A 16,003-nucleotide genomic window follows, 5' to 3' on the forward strand; every position below is an offset into this window, starting at 1 on the left:
CAGACGGCGGCTGGATTCACCGCCGCCCGCCCCGTCCTCCGCCCCCTCTTCTCCCCCCATCGCCGCCCTGGGACCCGCCCCGTCCTCCCCCGCCGCCCTGGGACCCGGAACCCCTTCCCCCGCGCCCCCGCCCGCCCCCGCGGCGGTGCGTCGCGCCCCCGTGGTCAACGCGAGCGGTGAACGCGGGCATGTTCCCCCCGAGCCCGCCCCTCGCCTCCTCCGTCCGTCCCCCGCGGTCGGGCACGTTTCCTATGAGCACCCGCTTCACCGACGCGTCGAGCGTGCGGTGCGCCTCGGCGTTGGTCCGGAGGACGCACCGCGCGAGGTCGGCGACTCTGGCGCGTCGCGCGTCGGCGAGGGTTACCGACCGTCCGATGCCCGGCAATCCGTCGCGTCCCTGCGCCTGCGTCCCGCCCGCGCCCACGCGCCTGAGAAAGTCCCGGCCAACCTCCGGTTGCGCCCGCAGCCGCTTGCTGTACGAGAACGACGTCACGGTCAGTCCCGCGCGCCTAGCCACCGTCTCCTTGCGAAGCGCGTATTCCCTCGCGAGTTCGTTCGCGATTGCGTCCACCGTCGAGCGGATCACCGGGTCACCGTCCAGGCCGGGGAACGACGCGTCACCGGTTGAACCGTCACGGGATTCCGGGAACAGTGGACGCAGGTGGTCCGTCGGTAACGCGTCGAGGGCGCGTTTGACGCACGCGAGGGCGGACGCGGCGACGGCCGGGGCGTCGGGCGCGGCGACGGCGACTCGGGGGTCGAGGGGCGCGAGGGCGTCGGCGAGTCGCCACGTCGCCCTCGACGCGCGTTCCGATTGGACCTCGTCCATCGGAGACGTCTCCGATTGGACGAGCGCTTCGACCTCCATCTTTTGAAGTCGTTCGCCCGCCCGGCCTTCGTCTCGGTTCTGCGCCTTTGTCCTCGCGAGCATCGTCCCGGCTTGAACGTACGTCGCCAGCATCTCCAGCAGCTCGTGCGTCTCGCACGCCGCCGCCGGGGACGTCTTGTCGATGGCCGTCCCGAGCCTGCGCAGGCCCTGTTCCACGCGGCGGGTGGCGCCGGCGACGTCGCCGGCCGCCGCGGCGGACGCGACCGAACGATGCACCGCGCTCGCCGCCGCCTCGCATCCGTCGGGGTCGTCCGCCCCGGCGGTGGGTAGGACCGCGACGACGTCCTGGGCGAGCGCCTGGGCGATGCGGTTGAACACCGTCGCGTTGGCGCGGTGACGCCCGGTGACGTCCGCGACGGTCGCGTCCTCGACCGCCACCCTGCGTTCGCGAAGGGACGTCCGAGGGGAGTCGGTGGGTGGTTAGGGATCGTATCGGCGTTGCGCTTTTCGTCGGGGTCGTTTCGTCGGGGTGGCGGAGCGGGGCGGACGCGCGGGGGACGGGTTCGTGGGGCGGCGTGGGACTCACCCGATGTCACCGAGGCGCTCGAGGAGATCCTCCGCCGCGTCCTCCAGCCCCGCCATTCGGAACGACGACGCGACGGGAGCGAGTGACCGCGCCCGGCCCCCCGCGCAGATCGACACCTCGCGCGTGTGTCTGCTGTGAAGAACGCGGACGCTCTCTCCCACAGCATCGACGTCAGTTTCCTCGGCGCAGACGCGTTGATGGGCTCGTCGGCGTCCTCCTCGGGGGCGCCGGGCGGGTATCCGCCCCCGCCCGCGAACGGCACCACCCTCGAGGCGGCGCTGGCGCAGATCGAGGAGGAGCAGCTTCAGAAGGTGCGCGCTCCCCCCGGCCCCACCCCGCGCGCGGATCCGAGTTTGACGCGGGTGACGGAGAGATGCCGACACCGCCCTCGCGGGGGGTCGAACGGTCCCGACTCGACCCTTCACCGCCCGAACCCGACCTCACACCCGGCGATCCTCCCTTCCGATCCGCACAGGCCCTAGCCGAGAGCCGCGCGGCGAGCGCGCGCGACTCCCCCGACGCCCCCCGCCCGCTCCCGGCGCGGCCCCGGCCACCACCGGGCGGGGCCGTGGAGCTCGGGGTGGTGGAGAGCGACGAGGCGATGGCGCAGCGGCTGCAGCGGGAGGAGCGCGAACGCGCGAACGCGTCGTCCCGGGACGCGTTCTACCCCAACATGCCCTACGACCCGGCCCGGCGCGCGCCCCCCCCCTCGACGGTGGCGAACGACCCGCGACCGTCGTTCCTCGCGCCCGTGCCCCACCCCGCCCCGACGCCTGCGTTTTCGTTCCCGCGCCCCCCGGGGCCCCACCCGCCGTCCGCCCCTCCTCCCACCACGGAGTCCTTAGGTCGCCGCGCGATGAACGACGAGATCGCACTTAACACCGGCAAACCCGAAGGGACGTGGACCGCCCCCGTCCTCCGCGACGGTTCGTATCCGGAACCGAGTCGCGGCACCCGCGACCCCCCGTCGCCGTACTACCCGGGCGGAACCGGCTCGGGATGGGGGGACCGACCCGGTGCTGTCGATCCGATCGGTGCGGCGTCCGGGGCGAACGGCGGCGGGGGTTCAGCGGACGATGACGAGGCGCTCGCTAGGGCGCTGCAGGCGCGGGAGGAGGAGGAGGAGAGGAGGGTTAGGGAGGCCAGGAGGAGGGCGGGGGCGGGGGTTGGGGACGGTGACGCGGCGCTCGCGGCTAGGTTACAGGCGGAGGAGGACGCCGCCGCCGCCGCCGGGGCTTCCTCCGCGGGGCCCCGCGCGGGTGACGTCGTCGTCGACGACGAGGCACTCGCGAGGGCGCTCCAGGAGGAGGAAGATCTCGCCGCCGGCGGCGGCGGCGGTTCGACCAGCCGATTGAACCGACATCGACGGACGCCCGCCGACTCGGTTCCGCCTGGCGCGTGCCCCGGGTGCCGCGAACAGGTGTCGGCGTTCGGTGGGTACGTCACCGCCATGGGTGCGAGGTGGCACCGCGGGTGTTTCACGTGCGGGGCGTGCGGGGGCGCGATCGGCGGGGGGACCTCCTTCGCGACTCGGGACGGCGCTCCTTTCCACCGGTCGTGTTACAGGGAAAAGTTTGCGCCGAGGTGCGGCGTTTGCGACGAATTCATCGGGTCATCGACGGGGGGTACGAACGAAGTGGGGGATACGAGCGTTCGTTTCATGACGCACCCGTACTGGGGTACGGTGTTCTGCCCCGAGCACGAGTTCGACGGCACGCGGCGGTGCGACGGGTGCGACCGGATGGAGGCAAGGGGCGGGAAGGGCGTCGCCACCGGCGGCTACGGGTCGCACGGGGTAACCCGGGGTAACCACTCCTCCTCGGGGGAGTTCGCGGAGCTCCCCGACGGCCGGGCGATGTGCCTCGAGTGCGCGTCCACGGCTGTGATCGACGCGGATCACGACGGCGCCCCATTGTACGACGACGTGTGCGTGTTTTTTTCCAAGCGCGACTTGCCGCTCCTCCCCGAGCGTCCGCCGCTTCACCTGGTGTCGCAGGACACCCTCAACGACGCGGACGACAAGGAAGGTTGGCACAGGGGTCGTACCGCGCGCACCCGGGGTTTGTGCCTGTTCGAGGAACACGTCGTGTACACCGTGGAGAGGACGCCGGATTTCGCGGGGGGGTTCTTCCCGGTGGGTTTCAAGGAGCGGGTGGTGGGGCAGTCGAGGGGCGCCACCGTGGTCAACGCGGTGGTGGTGTTGTACGGGTTACCCGCGGTGTGCGCCGGGGCCATCTTGGCGCACGAGTGCACGCACGCGTACATTCGCATGGCGGGCGGGTACCCGCGCCTGCGACCCAAGGTCGAGGAGGGTCTGTGCCAGCTCATGGCGCTGCTGTGGGTCGAGCACGTCGCCGCGCACGGGATCGAGACGATGGGCGTGGGGGGCGGAAACAAGGACAAGGTTCGTTCGGGCGGCGGTTGGGAGGAGCACAACCTGGCGGCCATGGCGGGGTTCGTGGCGAACCAGATCAGGACGGACCCGACGGAGGTGTACGGGGACGGGCTACGAGACGCGCTGGCGGCGTACCAAAAACACGGCCTCGGGGCGGCTTTCGAGCACGTGAGGCGAACCGGGGAGCTGCCGCGGTGAGTTTATGGTTAGGATTTAGGATTTCATGCGTGTGTTTCATTCGTGTCGTGTCGTGTCGTGTCTTGTCGTGTCGTGTCTCGCGTCGTCTCGCGCGGTTCTCTTCTTCACCACGTCACCGAGACGGTTCCTCGGTGTCTGGCGTGATAGTCCATCGCGAACCCGTCTTCGCCGTGCGCCCACACCACGGTGGTCGGGACCCCGGGGACGATGTCGGCGCCCGTCTCGTCGCCGGCCGCGGCGGCCGCGGTCCTCGTGAACGACGCCTCGATGGCTCCCTCGGGAGATACCTCCACGGCGCATCGCCCCGAGGAGAGCGCCGCGGCGGATGCGGCGAAGCCGTAAAACGCCTTGGGCCGCGGCCTGTCGTACGCCTGGGTCCAAACCTCCGAAATCGCAAAGTTCGCGCCGCCGTCCATCGATTGCACCACGATCATGTCCGCGTCGGGCATCCCGTGCCCCCCCGGTCTGTGCACGCCGACGGACATCCAGCTCGGACGATCCATGCGAAGCTTAAACTCCACGGCGGAGTTGGCGTCGTCCGTGAACCTCCAGGACATGGTGAAATTGTCCTCGGCGCTGAGCAGGACGGACCTCCAGGCTGACGAGTCGTCGCCGGTCGTCACATCGTCGGTTTCCGCCGCGTCGGCGTCCGTGACGATAGATCCGGCGTCATCCGGTGCATCGTCGGAACCGTTCGAGTCGAACGCCGCCATCGGACCGGCGGCGGGGCCGACCGGTGAGTCACCGCCCGGTGAGTCACCGCCCGGTGACTCACCGCCGCTCGACGCCGCCGCGACGCAGAGACCCGCGCCCCCGGACGCCAGCGCGCGCCTCACGTCGGACGCGACGGTCCTCTCCCCCGACGCCGAAAAAGTCGCCACCGGCGCGTCGTCCGGCACCGTGAACCGCAATATCACGTATCCCATCACCCCCTCGAGGCCGAGAAACGCCGCGGGGGCGTGGGACGTCGGGTCGGCGCCGTACTCCGACCGGATCGCGTACGTCTCCCCGCCCCGCAAACGAAGCGGCGGGTCGAACCTGCACCCGGGGATGTCGACGATGAACCCGGCCTCGTCGCCGACGACGCCGGGGGCGGCGCCGTATCGGGGAACCGAGTCGCAAATCGCGACGGGCGTCGAGGGATCCGTGACGTTGACGAATCGAACGGATCGACCGCCCACGTGCTGGTGACCGTACATCGAGCGGACGTCGTACGCCGCGCCGTCGGGAAGCTTGAACGGGTGGGACCACGCGACGGTCACCCGCGGGCCGGCGCCGTTGCCGGATGACTCACTACTGGGCGGTGACTCACCGGGTTCACACGTCTGGTTGCGCGGCGCCGGCGCGACGTCTCCGGCTCGGTCGAGGGCTTCCATCCAGAGGCGTTCCTCCGCGGCGGGGTCACCAGCCGCCCGCGGGTCCGCGGCGCACGCGCGCGCGTTGTATTCCCCCGCGCACGCCGCGCCGTCCACCGCGCGGTTGGAGCTGACCATGAGCGTGGTTTGCATCGGCGCCTTCGCCGCGAGGGTCCGGATAGCTTCCGGAACGTTGGCGAGCGCCTCGGGAGTGTTCGGAAACCACGTGACGTTGTACAGGATACCCAACGGAGCGGCAAACGCGGTGTGGTCCGCGAACGCCGCCGAGCCGGGCGCCAGCGGCGCGAGCGCGCCGTCGCCGCAGCACTGGATGCCGCCCCCGGGCAGCGGGCCGTGATCCCAGTTTTGAGGCGTACCGGGGGTGCGTCTCGCGTACGCCTCGCAGTTGCACTGCACCGCGTCCGCCAGGTTTTCCACGTCGCGTAAGTCAATCAGGTGGGCGTTAACACCCCACGTCGTCCCCGGGGGTTCCACCCAGAGAGACGTGCCGTTCAGGTACGGATCGTTCGGAAAGGTCGCGGCGACGTTGAGCTGTTGGCCCCGCCACTCGGCGCCCGCCCCCGCGACGCCGACGCCGACGCCGCACGGGGACAGGAGGGAGGAGTGGCCTCGGGTGCGTCGGACGGCGGCGTCGAGGGTGCCGCGGATCGCGGCGCGGATCGCCGCGCGGGGGATTCGCTCGAGGAAGGTCGCGGCGGCGGGAAGGTCCTCGGCGGGGATCGTTTTTCTGAGTACCTCCGCGACGGCGCGTCGAAGCTCCGACTCGTTCGTTTCGTCGTCCCGCGAGTGGACGACGAGGTGATGGTTGTAGATGCGATCCAGCGGGTAAGGCTCGAGGGTGTCCGGGTCCACGATGTCGAAGGCGACGTTGACGATGACGATGGAGGCGTCGGGCGAGGGGCGCTGCAGGAGCCCGACCTCGCCCCACGGTCTGGTATTCCGCACCTCTCCCGGTGTGGTCGTCCCGAGGGGTTTGACGTACGTGTCGGTGACGAGGCCGGTGTCGGGGTCCGTCGCCGTGGACAGGTGCCTGACGGGTCCGGCGGCGGCGGCGGCGGCGGCGGGGGCGACGTCGGGCGTATCGGGCGTCGCCGTCTCGCGCTCCTGGGGTGAGGCGAGCGCGACCTGGAGCAGCAGCGCGAGGGTGAGGGCGACGACGGCGCGGATCGCCGCTCGGGGCTGGGGCCCGCGGCCGAGGCCGAGATTGGGGTGGAACATGCGGCGAAGGAGGGTGCCGGCGACGCGCGAGGCGCGCGCGATAGTGGCTCCGCTGGGGCTCCCGGCCGGTGACGTCGTCGGCCCTTGCTCGTCTGTGTATGAGCCTCTTCCGAGGCTCGGAGAGCGATATCATCTTAACCATAATTAGACGACACTCGCACGAGTAAACTCTTGGCACCTTCGATATTCAAAGTTGATTCGCGTATGGAGTGCCAGTTAGATTTTGACCAGCCGCATTTTATCCTCGTACCTAACCCTTTTATGATTAGCCGCGTGAAGCCCGAGCAGTACCGCGAGCGTCCACCGTCGACGCACGCAGATCCGTCGAGCGCTCACTCCGTTCGGCGCGTCTTAACCCACCACCCGGTGAGCGCAAACACAACACCCAGTCGCGTAAGTAACGACATGGCCGACCAGGCGGCGGCCGAGATGGCCAAGATGCAGGTGTCCGGCGGTTCGGGGCGATCCCGCAAGGGGCCCGAGGTGATCTACGGCGAGCCCACGGGCACCCCCGAGGAAATCGCCGCCGCCGAGGCCGCCGCTTCCACCCAGGGCTCCAAGGTTGCCGCGCTCAAGGCTGCCAAGAAGGCCGGCGACGCGTCGGCCACCGACGAGGCCATCCAGGCCGAGGTGGCCATCCTCAAGGACCTCAAGGCGACCGCCGACAAGCTCAAGGGCGTCATCGAGAAGCCCAAGGGCGCGCCGCCCAAGCAGAAGGGAAAAGGGGGCCAGCCCGCCAAGAAGGAGAAGCACGAGAACGCCAAGGCCAAGAAGGAGACTGGGCTCGGGCTCGACGCCACCATCGAGGACGACTTCGGCGCGTGGTACTCCCAGGTTGTCGTCGCCGGCGAGCTGATCGAGTACTACGACATCTCCGGCTGCTACATCCTCCGGCCTTGGGCGTACTCCATGTGGGAGCAGATCAAGGACTTCTTTGACAAGGAGATCAAGAAAGAGGGCGTGGAGAACTGCTACTTTCCCCTCTTCGTCTCCTCCGCCAGGCTCGAGGCGGAGAAGGACCACATCGAGGACTTTGCCCCCGAGGTTGCGTGGGTGACCAGGTCCGGTCAGTCCGAGCTCGACGTGCCCATCGCGGTTCGACCCACGTCCGAGACGGTGATGTACCCGGTGTTCGCCAACTGGATCCGCTCGCACCGCGATCTGCCCATGAAGCTCAACCAGTGGTGCAACGTCGTGCGCTGGGAGTTCAAGCACCCCACGCCGTTCATCCGGTCGCGAGAGTTTTTGTGGCAGGAGGGTCACACCGCGTTCACCAACAAGGCGGATGCGGATAAGGAGGTTCGTCACATCCTGGACTTGTACCGCAGGGTGTACGAGGAGCTCCTCGCGGTGCCCGTCATCCCGGGCGTCAAGTCCGAGAAGGAGAAGTTCGCGGGTGGGCTCTACACCACCACCGTGGAGGCTTTCGTGCCCGCCACCGGACGCGGCATCCAGGGCGCCACGTCCCACTGCCTCGGGCAGAACTTTGCCAAGATGTTCCAGATTGAGTACGAGAACAAGAACGGCGGACGCAGCATGGTGTGGCAGAACTCGTGGGGCTGCACCACGCGCACCATCGGCGTCGCCATCATGGTGCACGGCGACAACAAGGGACTGGTGCTGCCCCCGCGAGTGGCGCCTCTGCAGGTGGTGGTGGTCACCATCCCCAACAGCAAGCTCTCCGCGGAGGACTCGAAGAAGCTCAACGGTGAGTCACCACCCGACGCTCGCTCGGACACGCGCCACGCGTCCCGATCCCATCACGACAGCCCATCCATCCATCCGTCTCGTTCGCCCGCTCGGTCGTCGTTCGGCTTCCTAGTTCTCGCGCGCCGCCCTTGATGCGCCGCGGGTGAATCCGCGTCACCGACGCAAAGCCACACATCGCCGAGACTCCTTACCACCGACCCGTCGTCGGCCGAGAGGCACATGGCGCCATCGGAATGGATTCGTCCGACAATTTGGACAGTTTTGGATAGCTCTGGATAGTTCTGGATTCGTCCAGCACCACCCCGCCGTTCATCCGCTGCACCCTCGCGACCCCGTCCGCTCGCCTCGACCTTTTTCTTACCATCCCGGGATCATCTCACCTGACTGGCGCGCGCCCCGTTTGTTTGTACCTCGCAGACACGGCGAAGGCGATGTCCGACGGCATGATCGACGCCGGCCTTCGCTCCAAGCTCGACGACCGCGACAACTACACCCCGGGCTGGAAGTACAACCACTGGGAGCTCAAGGGCGTCCCGCTTCGGTGCGAGTTTGGCCCGCGGGACATGGAGGCTGGGCACTGCGTCGTGGTGAGGCGCGACACCGGCGCCAAGGAGACGGTGAAGCTCGTCGACTTGCCGGTTCGCGCTAAAGAGATGTGCGAGGAGATGCAGGCTGACATGCTCAAGCGCGCGACGGAGAAGCGTAACGCGTCCGTGGTGACGTGCACGTCGTGGGACGGCTTCGTCGAGGCCCTCGACGACTGTAAAATGATCCTCACCCCGTGGTGCGAGACCAAGGAGAGCGAGGAGCTCGTCAAGAAGAAGTCGCAGGAGGATAGCGACGGCGGCGCTGCGAAGACGCTCTGCATCCCGTTCATCCAGCCGCCCCTGGCGCCCGGGACCAAGTGCTTCATCACGGGCGCGCCGGCCACCACCTGGGTCATCTGGGGACGCAGCTACTAAGTCCGACGCGTCGACGCGCGCTGCTCGTCGTCGTTTTCATCTACGCTTGTGATATTCGCATCGGTGTTGACCCAAATTTTTACGCAGTCTGTTCTATTCGTACCTTCGCTACACCGCCGCGGCGACCAGGAGCCTCTCGCCGCTGTTCCCCCGCGACAGCGCACCGCCTTTTGCGCCCATCCTCGACTCCGTCAGCCGCTTGAGCCCCGTCGTCCCCCGCCCCTTGCCCGGTGTCCCTCCCACCCCCGCGGTGCCGATGACCAGCCCGCTCCTCTCCGCTTCCCTCGCCTGCGCCTTGATCACCGCCTTCACCCTCCACCCCAGCAGCACCGACGACACGACGGTGAGCAGGATGACCCCCCACAGTCTCCTGTAGTCCGCGGCGCTGTGTCCCTCCTGCGTCGCGCCCTTCTTGCTGTAACTCTGGATGGTGACCCCGACCCACGACAGCATGAGGGTGCTCGGCGCCAGCCCCACCGTGGTTCCCATGAGGTAGTCCCAGGTCCCCACGTTGCACGCGCCGAAGCAGAACGAGCACATGGCGAAAGGGAACAGCGGGGAGAGTCTGGAGAGCATCACGATTCCCGCTCCGCCCTTGGCGAGCGCGTGGTTCAGCGCCGTGAGCGTCTCCGAGGACCGCATCTTTCTCGCGATCCAGTCCCGCGCCCACCATCGGCTCCACACGTAGCATATCCACGCTCCCGCGACGTGCCCGACCAGGGTGACGAAGGTTCCCAGCACTACCCCGTACACCGCCCCGGCGCCGATGTTGATCGGGGTGGTGCTCAGCATCAGCGGGGTCGCCACCGCGGTCGCGATGACGAGCACCATGCACCCTGTGGAGACGTTGATGTCGTCTCGCAGCCACGCGATGAGCCCGTAGGTGGCGCCGGAGACGTCGAAGTTGAGGAGCGCCCGGAGCGCGAAGAGGACGACGCAGGTGAGCGCCACGAGGAGGGCCATCCTGCGCGCCAGCCGCTGAAGCCCCGTCTTGGCGCGGGATATGACACCCCCCGCATTCTTGGAGCGGGAGGCCAGCTCCGCACCTCCTCCGGACATGATGGTCTGGATCGCCGCTCGATCGCAGCACCCACCTGGACGAGAACCAGCAGCCGGCGCTCGGTGGATTGCCAAAAGCGACAAAAGTGAGTTTTGGCGACGCGCTTGGAACCCACAGCCCGCCGAGCCCACCTGTTTAGCGACTGCACCGCCGATCGGTCCCCGTCGCACGATGCCGGCCACCCTCACGATGTCTGCGGTCGCGCCGCGCGTCGCGTTCGCCCGCCCCCGCACTTGCCGCCGCCCCGCCAAGGCCGCCCGGCTCGTCGCCGTCGCTTCGGGGGAATCCTCGGGGAAGGCCACCAAGGACTTCAAGGCCACCTGGAGCACCGACCGGAGCCTGCGAGGGGACCAGAAGGTGGACCTCAACCGCGGCGAGAAGATGACGTGAGTACTCGCGCGATGTCGAGCGCGGGATCGGATCGATTCGACCCGCTCCTCGACCCCGCGCGCCCCCTTCACCCGGCGGCCATCACCGTTAATCCAGCCCTAAACCCCGAGCGAGCCCGAAACCCAACCGTGTGAATCACCGCGCTGACGCCTCCGCCCCCGCTCTCGAATCCCACCTCACGACAGCATCACCGTCCCCGCCACGAGCGCGAACATGGGCCCGGGCTTCGACTCGTTCGGGTTCGCCGTCGACCTCGAGAACGAGCTCGTCCTCGAGCGCGGCGCGTTCAAGGTTGACATCATCGGCGAGGGTGAAACCTCCTTGCCCCGCGACGAGTCCAACGCAATCATAAAGGCTGTCAAGGACGGCTACGCCGCCATCTACCCGGATGAACACCTCCCGATCGACGACATCAAGTTCACCTCCGTCAACCGCATCCCACCCGCGCGCGGGCTCGGGTCCTCGTCCGCCGCCCTCGTCGCGGGACTCGCCGCGGGACTCGCCCTCGCCGGCCAGGACCTCGCCAAGCCCCAGACCAAGCAGCTCTTGCTCCAGCTCGCCGCCGACGCGGAGGGGCACCCCGACAACGTCGCACCCGCCATCTACGGCGGATTCCAGGTGTCCATCAACACCGGCAAGCAGTGGGTGACGCAGGCCATCGGGCTCCCCAAGGGCATGCAGGCGGTCCTCTTCATCCCCGAGTTCGAGTCGCTGACGAGCGAGACGAGGGCGGCGCTGCCAAAGGAAATTCCGGTGGCGGACGCCGTGTTCAACATCTCCCGAGCGGCGATGCTGATCAACTCGTTCGCCACGGATAACTTCGAGGCGCTCAGGTACGCGTGCCAGGACGTGATCCACCAGCCGTACCGCGGCGCCGCGTTCCCGATGCAGAAGATGATCGACGCGGCGTTGGGCATGGGCGCTCACGGGGCGTTTTTGTCGGGCGCCGGCCCGACGGTGCTCGCGCTCACCGGCGGCCACGGCTCCGACGTCGACGCGGACACGATGGCGACCTTCCTGGCGGTGGAGGTGGCGGACGCGATGCTCGCGGCGGCGAAGGAGGACGGGTGCGAGGGCAGGGCGGTCATCTCCGCGCCCAGCACAGCTGGCGTCAGGTGCAAGAAGGAGGAGACGCTGCTGCGGCGAATGGGCAAGACGTCGGGGTCGGTTTTTTGAGTGACGCCACCGACGATTATGATACGATCGGTGGCGATGAGTGGAGCGCGGTGGGGGATGATGACGACGATGATGATGAGGAGGAGGCCGCGCTCTTCGAGGGGGGTGTGCACGCGCGCGAGGAGGTGGTCGCGCGCGTTGTTTAACGTGTGGACATTCAACTTGTCTCGACTACATTTTCTACGTGTGCTATGGTAATTCTGCGGCGTATCACTCGGTTGCCCAACCTCCCCGCGACTTCTTCTTCGCCGCGATGCGCGGTGACTTCTTCACCCCTTTATTCGACTTACCACCCGCAGCGATCCTCGCCTTAGCTGCCTCGATTTTGACCTTATGCGGGGTCCACGTTGCCGGATTCTTGTTTGTATATCGTTGTCCCTTCCGGTTTTGGCCCTTCTTTTGGCCTTCCGGTTTTCCCTTCGTAGGCGGGGACTTTCCCTTCTTGGGCGGGGACTTTCCCTTCTTGGGCGGGGACTTTCCCTTCTTGTTGGGCTCACGCGCCTCCACGCCAGCGCCCTCCTCCCTCGGTCGCTTGAGAGAGAAGCTTCGCTTGTCCTGAAGCCACGACGGACCGCCCCCCCCGCCCCCGCCGCTCGGCCGCGGCGGCGGCGCCTGCGGGCCCCGGCTGAGGGGCGCCGGTGACGCCAGCTCCTGCAGGAACGCGAGTTCACCCACGGCGGACATGTACTCCAACGCGGAGCGAAACAGGGCGCGGACCTCCTTGAAGCGGTACGCCGCGCCGGTGATGTTGCGGCCGGTTTCCTGCGCGAACACGAGCGAGCGTGAGCGTCGGTAAACGGATGGAAAATGACCAAAACAAATACGCGACGGGGGGTCGGGTTTTGGGTCGCGGCTGGACGACGCCGTGCGCTCAACGATGGGACAGAGCCCAGTCTCTTCATGCTGCAGGACGCTAACCCCACGCTCAGTACGAGAAATGCAATGATAATCATCGCGCACGGCGTACCGTCGTCCACCTCACAAACCCGCGGAGAAGAAGAAAGAAAAGGGTTGAAAAAGAAACGGCGCGTGCGACGCTCACCTGCGGATCTTCGGCGAGGATCATCGGCCTCATTCCAAACGCCCCGGGGCCCACGACCAGGTCCTTCGCCCGGATCACCCCGCTCGGCCGGCCCGCCGCCACGGCCATCCGAGAGTAGTCGAATTCGTTCCCGAATCGCCTCAGGAAACCCAACAGGAGCGCGCCGAGGTTCGGGTTTGCCGACCGCCCGGGCTCGCCGCTCTGGCGCAGGTGCGACACCACCAACGACACGAGCAGGTACCCGCCGCACCCGCCGGTGGACGCGTCGTCGAGGTGGTGCGTCTTCAGGAGCTTCTTGAGGACCAGGATGAGCGGTCGCATCGCGACGAAATCGTTCACCCGGTCCTTGATCCACTGCACCGCGGAGAGGCCGTTGCTCGCGCCGACGGTGAGGTCCACGGCGTACCGCCCGGCGTTCATCTTGATGATCGGCACCTTCGCCGTGGATATCACGTTCGCCTTCCAGACGATCTTCTCCCGCCTGAGGCTCTTCTCAATCTTGCGTAGCATGCGAACGAGATCCTCGCGATCGTTTCTGCTGAACCCTCCCCCGCCCGCCGAGGGCTCGGGCCCCACGCCTAGCACCACGAGGTCGATGTCGGCGCACTTGAGCGCCAGCCCGGTGGCGCCCGATCCGAAAACCTCCAACCGCGCCTCCGGATAGAGCGCGGTGATCGCCTCGCTCACCTTCTTCTGCACGACGAGCCTGTCCTGCAGGTCCGAATCGTCCGGCCCGGCGGTGGACGCGAAGGACGACACTTGGGAGTGCAGAGTCCCGTACAGTTCACAGTTTTCGTGGGAGTCGCCCGAGAGCGAGTCTCGCTCGTAGTCGGAAGCGTCCAGAAACTCCGCGTCTTCCTCGTCGGGGAGGCCGAGAGATGCGTTGACGGAGGCGCGGCGGCTGTCGCCGTTCCTCTCCTCGTTTTCTTCCTCGTAATAATCGTCAAAGCCGTCGTCCTCGATAAATTCTTCCTCGACGTCGTCTTCCCGTTCATCCCCGGATTCCTTGACCAGGTTGACCCAGCCGTCGCCGCCCTCGTTCCATCCCCCGTCACCGACCGCCTCCTTCTCGACAACCTCGTGGCGGTTCAGCTGCTCGTCGGTATCGCTCTCCGGGGGGTTTGAGGTACTCTCCGGAGGTTTCGAGGTGCTGTCCGTCGAATGCGGCACATCTTTCAGGCATGTTTTCAGGCACTCCAGGCAACGCCGTGCACTGGCCGACCTCTTAAGCTGAGATTTCGTGAATTGGTCGTTCGGCTTGAACTCGCCACAGTTGCTGCACTGTTTCACCCCTTCCCCGGGCTGCCTCTTCGAGTCAATAACGATAACATCTCCTTCCCGGAGCTTCAGGCCAATTGACTTGTCCTCCTTTGCATTGCCCATGCAAACTTGGCACATCCGCACTTTGTTTTTCTTCTGAGCCTGATTATTTGAGAAGTCCATCATCAGCTTCATCTGCTTGCAGCCGCTGCAAAATCTCAATGCGCATTGGCCGCTCTGCGTGCACACGTCGCACTCACGCTTAATCTGGTGTAACCAGCCAGTGTAATAACGCCAAAGCCTCGGTATGGAGCACAAACGACACGTCATTTCCTTGCCCACGCAACGCTTGCAAATGCGATCCGCTTGGCTCCTCTTCCAGACAGTCGCGGTGAAGTCAGCCTTCTCCCTCATCTCGCCGCAGAGACGACACGCGCAGTGCGTAGCGTACCGCGTATCTTTCTCCTCGCGGTTAACCACGGGGGCAGCCGCCGGCTCCTCCGGCTCTGGCTCCGGCTCTGGCTCGGGCTCTGGCTCTGGCTCGGGCTCTGGTTCGGGGTCCGGCTCGGGGTCCCTGTCGACGGGTTCGATCATGAGGTCAAGCGTCGACCCGTCGGTGACGCCCGCCTCGGCGAGCCGCGTCGCCTCGGGTCGCGCCGGCGCCGTCGACGCGTCACCGCCGAGGTTGGACGCGTCACCGCCTCGGCGAGTGCCAACCTCGGCGCCGTTGAACCTGAGCCGCACCCGCTCGGAGGTCATCCTGGCGCCAAACTTGGTCCGAACCAGCTCGCGTATTTGCGCGCACGTGCACGTGGGCTGCGAAGGGTGGATGACGGCGGGTGGGGACGGTGAGTATCGAGAGGCGGGGAGCGATGTGCTGAAGAATCTTTCGCTCGGGGCGAACGAAAAGGGCGGGATCGGTCTTTGGGTCGCGACGCGCGCGTCCTCCCGTCTCGGGTCGAGTCGCGGGGTATCCGAGTCGGGGTTCGCTCTCACCTCCACCTCCACCTGCATCAGGTCCTCGTCGTTGAACCGCACGTTCAGCTTCCACGTCACCCCGTCACCCTCTTCCTCCACCGCCAGCCTGAAGCGGTTCAGGTTCAGCATGTCCACCTCCCCGTCCTTCGTCAGGCCCCTGAGAGCGGCCCGGACCCTCTGATACCAGTCTTCGCGGTCCAGCTGTGGATCTCCCGCGTGCAGCTTGAGCACCATCGCGCCAACCTGCTGCGCCGTGGACCCGTGGAACGACCCGTCGTCCACGTGATCGTCGACGCCGTCGCCGCGTTCCCCGCCGCCGCCGCCGCCTTCGCCGGTGCCCAAATCGATCGGGGCTCCGCTCTCCCGCGCATCCTCCTCGAGTTTGTGAAGCGCCGCGGCCACCATCCGGCGATAGTGCACCATCGCGGTGGACTGAGCCGGGAGAGGGCCGACGCGAGGGGGACGGGCGGGAAAGACCCAGCCCAGTCGCCTCCCCGCCCCTTCCGGCGCCGCGGAAAGTGTGCTCCAAGAAAACAGGGCCACTGACGTGACAGGACGACAGATTCAGGACGACGAGCGGGCGAACTTTATAACCTCGTAACGCTGTTAACATGTTGTGCCTTGGATCGTCGTCGACATGGATCATGGGAACGCGGTGGGGATCCTAGACGAGAGGTGCGAGGCTGTGGAGAAAGGGGAGGGTGATGGTCTTACCGGTGACTGAGGAAGGGGGCGGGGGCTGATGGGTGTGTTGCCCTTGGAGTAGTTTGAAAGTGTTAGTGGGCAAACGCACTGGATCGTCAAATATTTTTACAACAGCTTC

General features: G+C 67.2%; 7 protein-coding genes across 7 annotated transcripts; 3 read left to right on the top strand and 4 right to left on the bottom strand.

Moving 5' to 3' along the window:
- Positions 1-16: 16 nt before the first annotated feature.
- Positions 17-1,471, bottom strand: MICPUN_60453 (predicted protein; the record flags this gene model as incomplete). The annotated part of the gene is made up of 2 exons (XM_002508035.1): positions 17-1,268; positions 1,416-1,471. The coding sequence occupies 2 exons, from the start codon at positions 1,469-1,471 to the stop codon at positions 17-19; spliced, it is 1,308 nt and encodes a 435-aa protein (XP_002508081.1).
- Positions 1,472-1,788: 317 nt separating this feature from the next.
- MICPUN_60454 (predicted protein) lies at positions 1,789-4,008 on the top strand (the record flags this gene model as incomplete). Its single annotated transcript, XM_002507750.1, has 1 exon — positions 1,789-4,008. One exon carries the CDS (start codon positions 1,789-1,791, stop codon positions 4,006-4,008), a length of 2,220 nt encoding a protein of 739 aa, XP_002507796.1.
- Positions 4,009-4,112: 104 nt separating this feature from the next.
- Positions 4,113-6,602, bottom strand: MICPUN_60455 (predicted protein; the record flags this gene model as incomplete). The annotated part of the gene is made up of 1 exon (XM_002508036.1): positions 4,113-6,602. One exon carries the CDS (start codon positions 6,600-6,602, stop codon positions 4,113-4,115), a length of 2,490 nt encoding a protein of 829 aa, XP_002508082.1.
- EPRS (bifunctional aminoacyl-tRNA synthetase) lies at positions 6,186-9,274 on the top strand (the record flags this gene model as incomplete). The annotated part of the gene is made up of 3 exons (XM_002507751.1): positions 6,186-6,455; positions 7,359-8,310; positions 8,730-9,274. 3 exons carry the CDS (start codon positions 6,186-6,188, stop codon positions 9,272-9,274), a joined length of 1,767 nt encoding a protein of 588 aa, XP_002507797.1.
- A 108-nt stretch (positions 9,275-9,382) lies between these two features.
- MICPUN_60457 (predicted protein) lies at positions 9,383-10,333 on the bottom strand (the record flags this gene model as incomplete). The annotated part of the gene is made up of 1 exon (XM_002508037.1): positions 9,383-10,333. The coding sequence occupies one exon, from the start codon at positions 10,331-10,333 to the stop codon at positions 9,383-9,385; it is 951 nt and encodes a 316-aa protein (XP_002508083.1).
- Positions 10,334-10,505: 172 nt separating this feature from the next.
- MICPUN_60458 (predicted protein) lies at positions 10,506-11,900 on the top strand (the record flags this gene model as incomplete). The annotated part of the gene is made up of 2 exons (XM_002507752.1): positions 10,506-10,720; positions 10,910-11,900. 2 exons carry the CDS (start codon positions 10,506-10,508, stop codon positions 11,898-11,900), a joined length of 1,206 nt encoding a protein of 401 aa, XP_002507798.1.
- A 210-nt stretch (positions 11,901-12,110) lies between these two features.
- Positions 12,111-15,603, bottom strand: MICPUN_60459 (predicted protein; the record flags this gene model as incomplete). The annotated part of the gene is made up of 2 exons (XM_002508038.1): positions 12,111-12,662; positions 12,943-15,603. 2 exons carry the CDS (start codon positions 15,601-15,603, stop codon positions 12,111-12,113), a joined length of 3,213 nt encoding a protein of 1,070 aa, XP_002508084.1.
- Between the last annotated feature and the right edge of the window lie 400 nt (positions 15,604-16,003).

The sequence above is a fragment of the Micromonas commoda genome, chromosome 8 (assembly GCF_000090985.2).
Source record: "Micromonas commoda chromosome 8, complete sequence".
Lineage (NCBI taxonomy): Eukaryota > Viridiplantae > Chlorophyta > Mamiellophyceae > Mamiellales > Mamiellaceae > Micromonas > Micromonas commoda.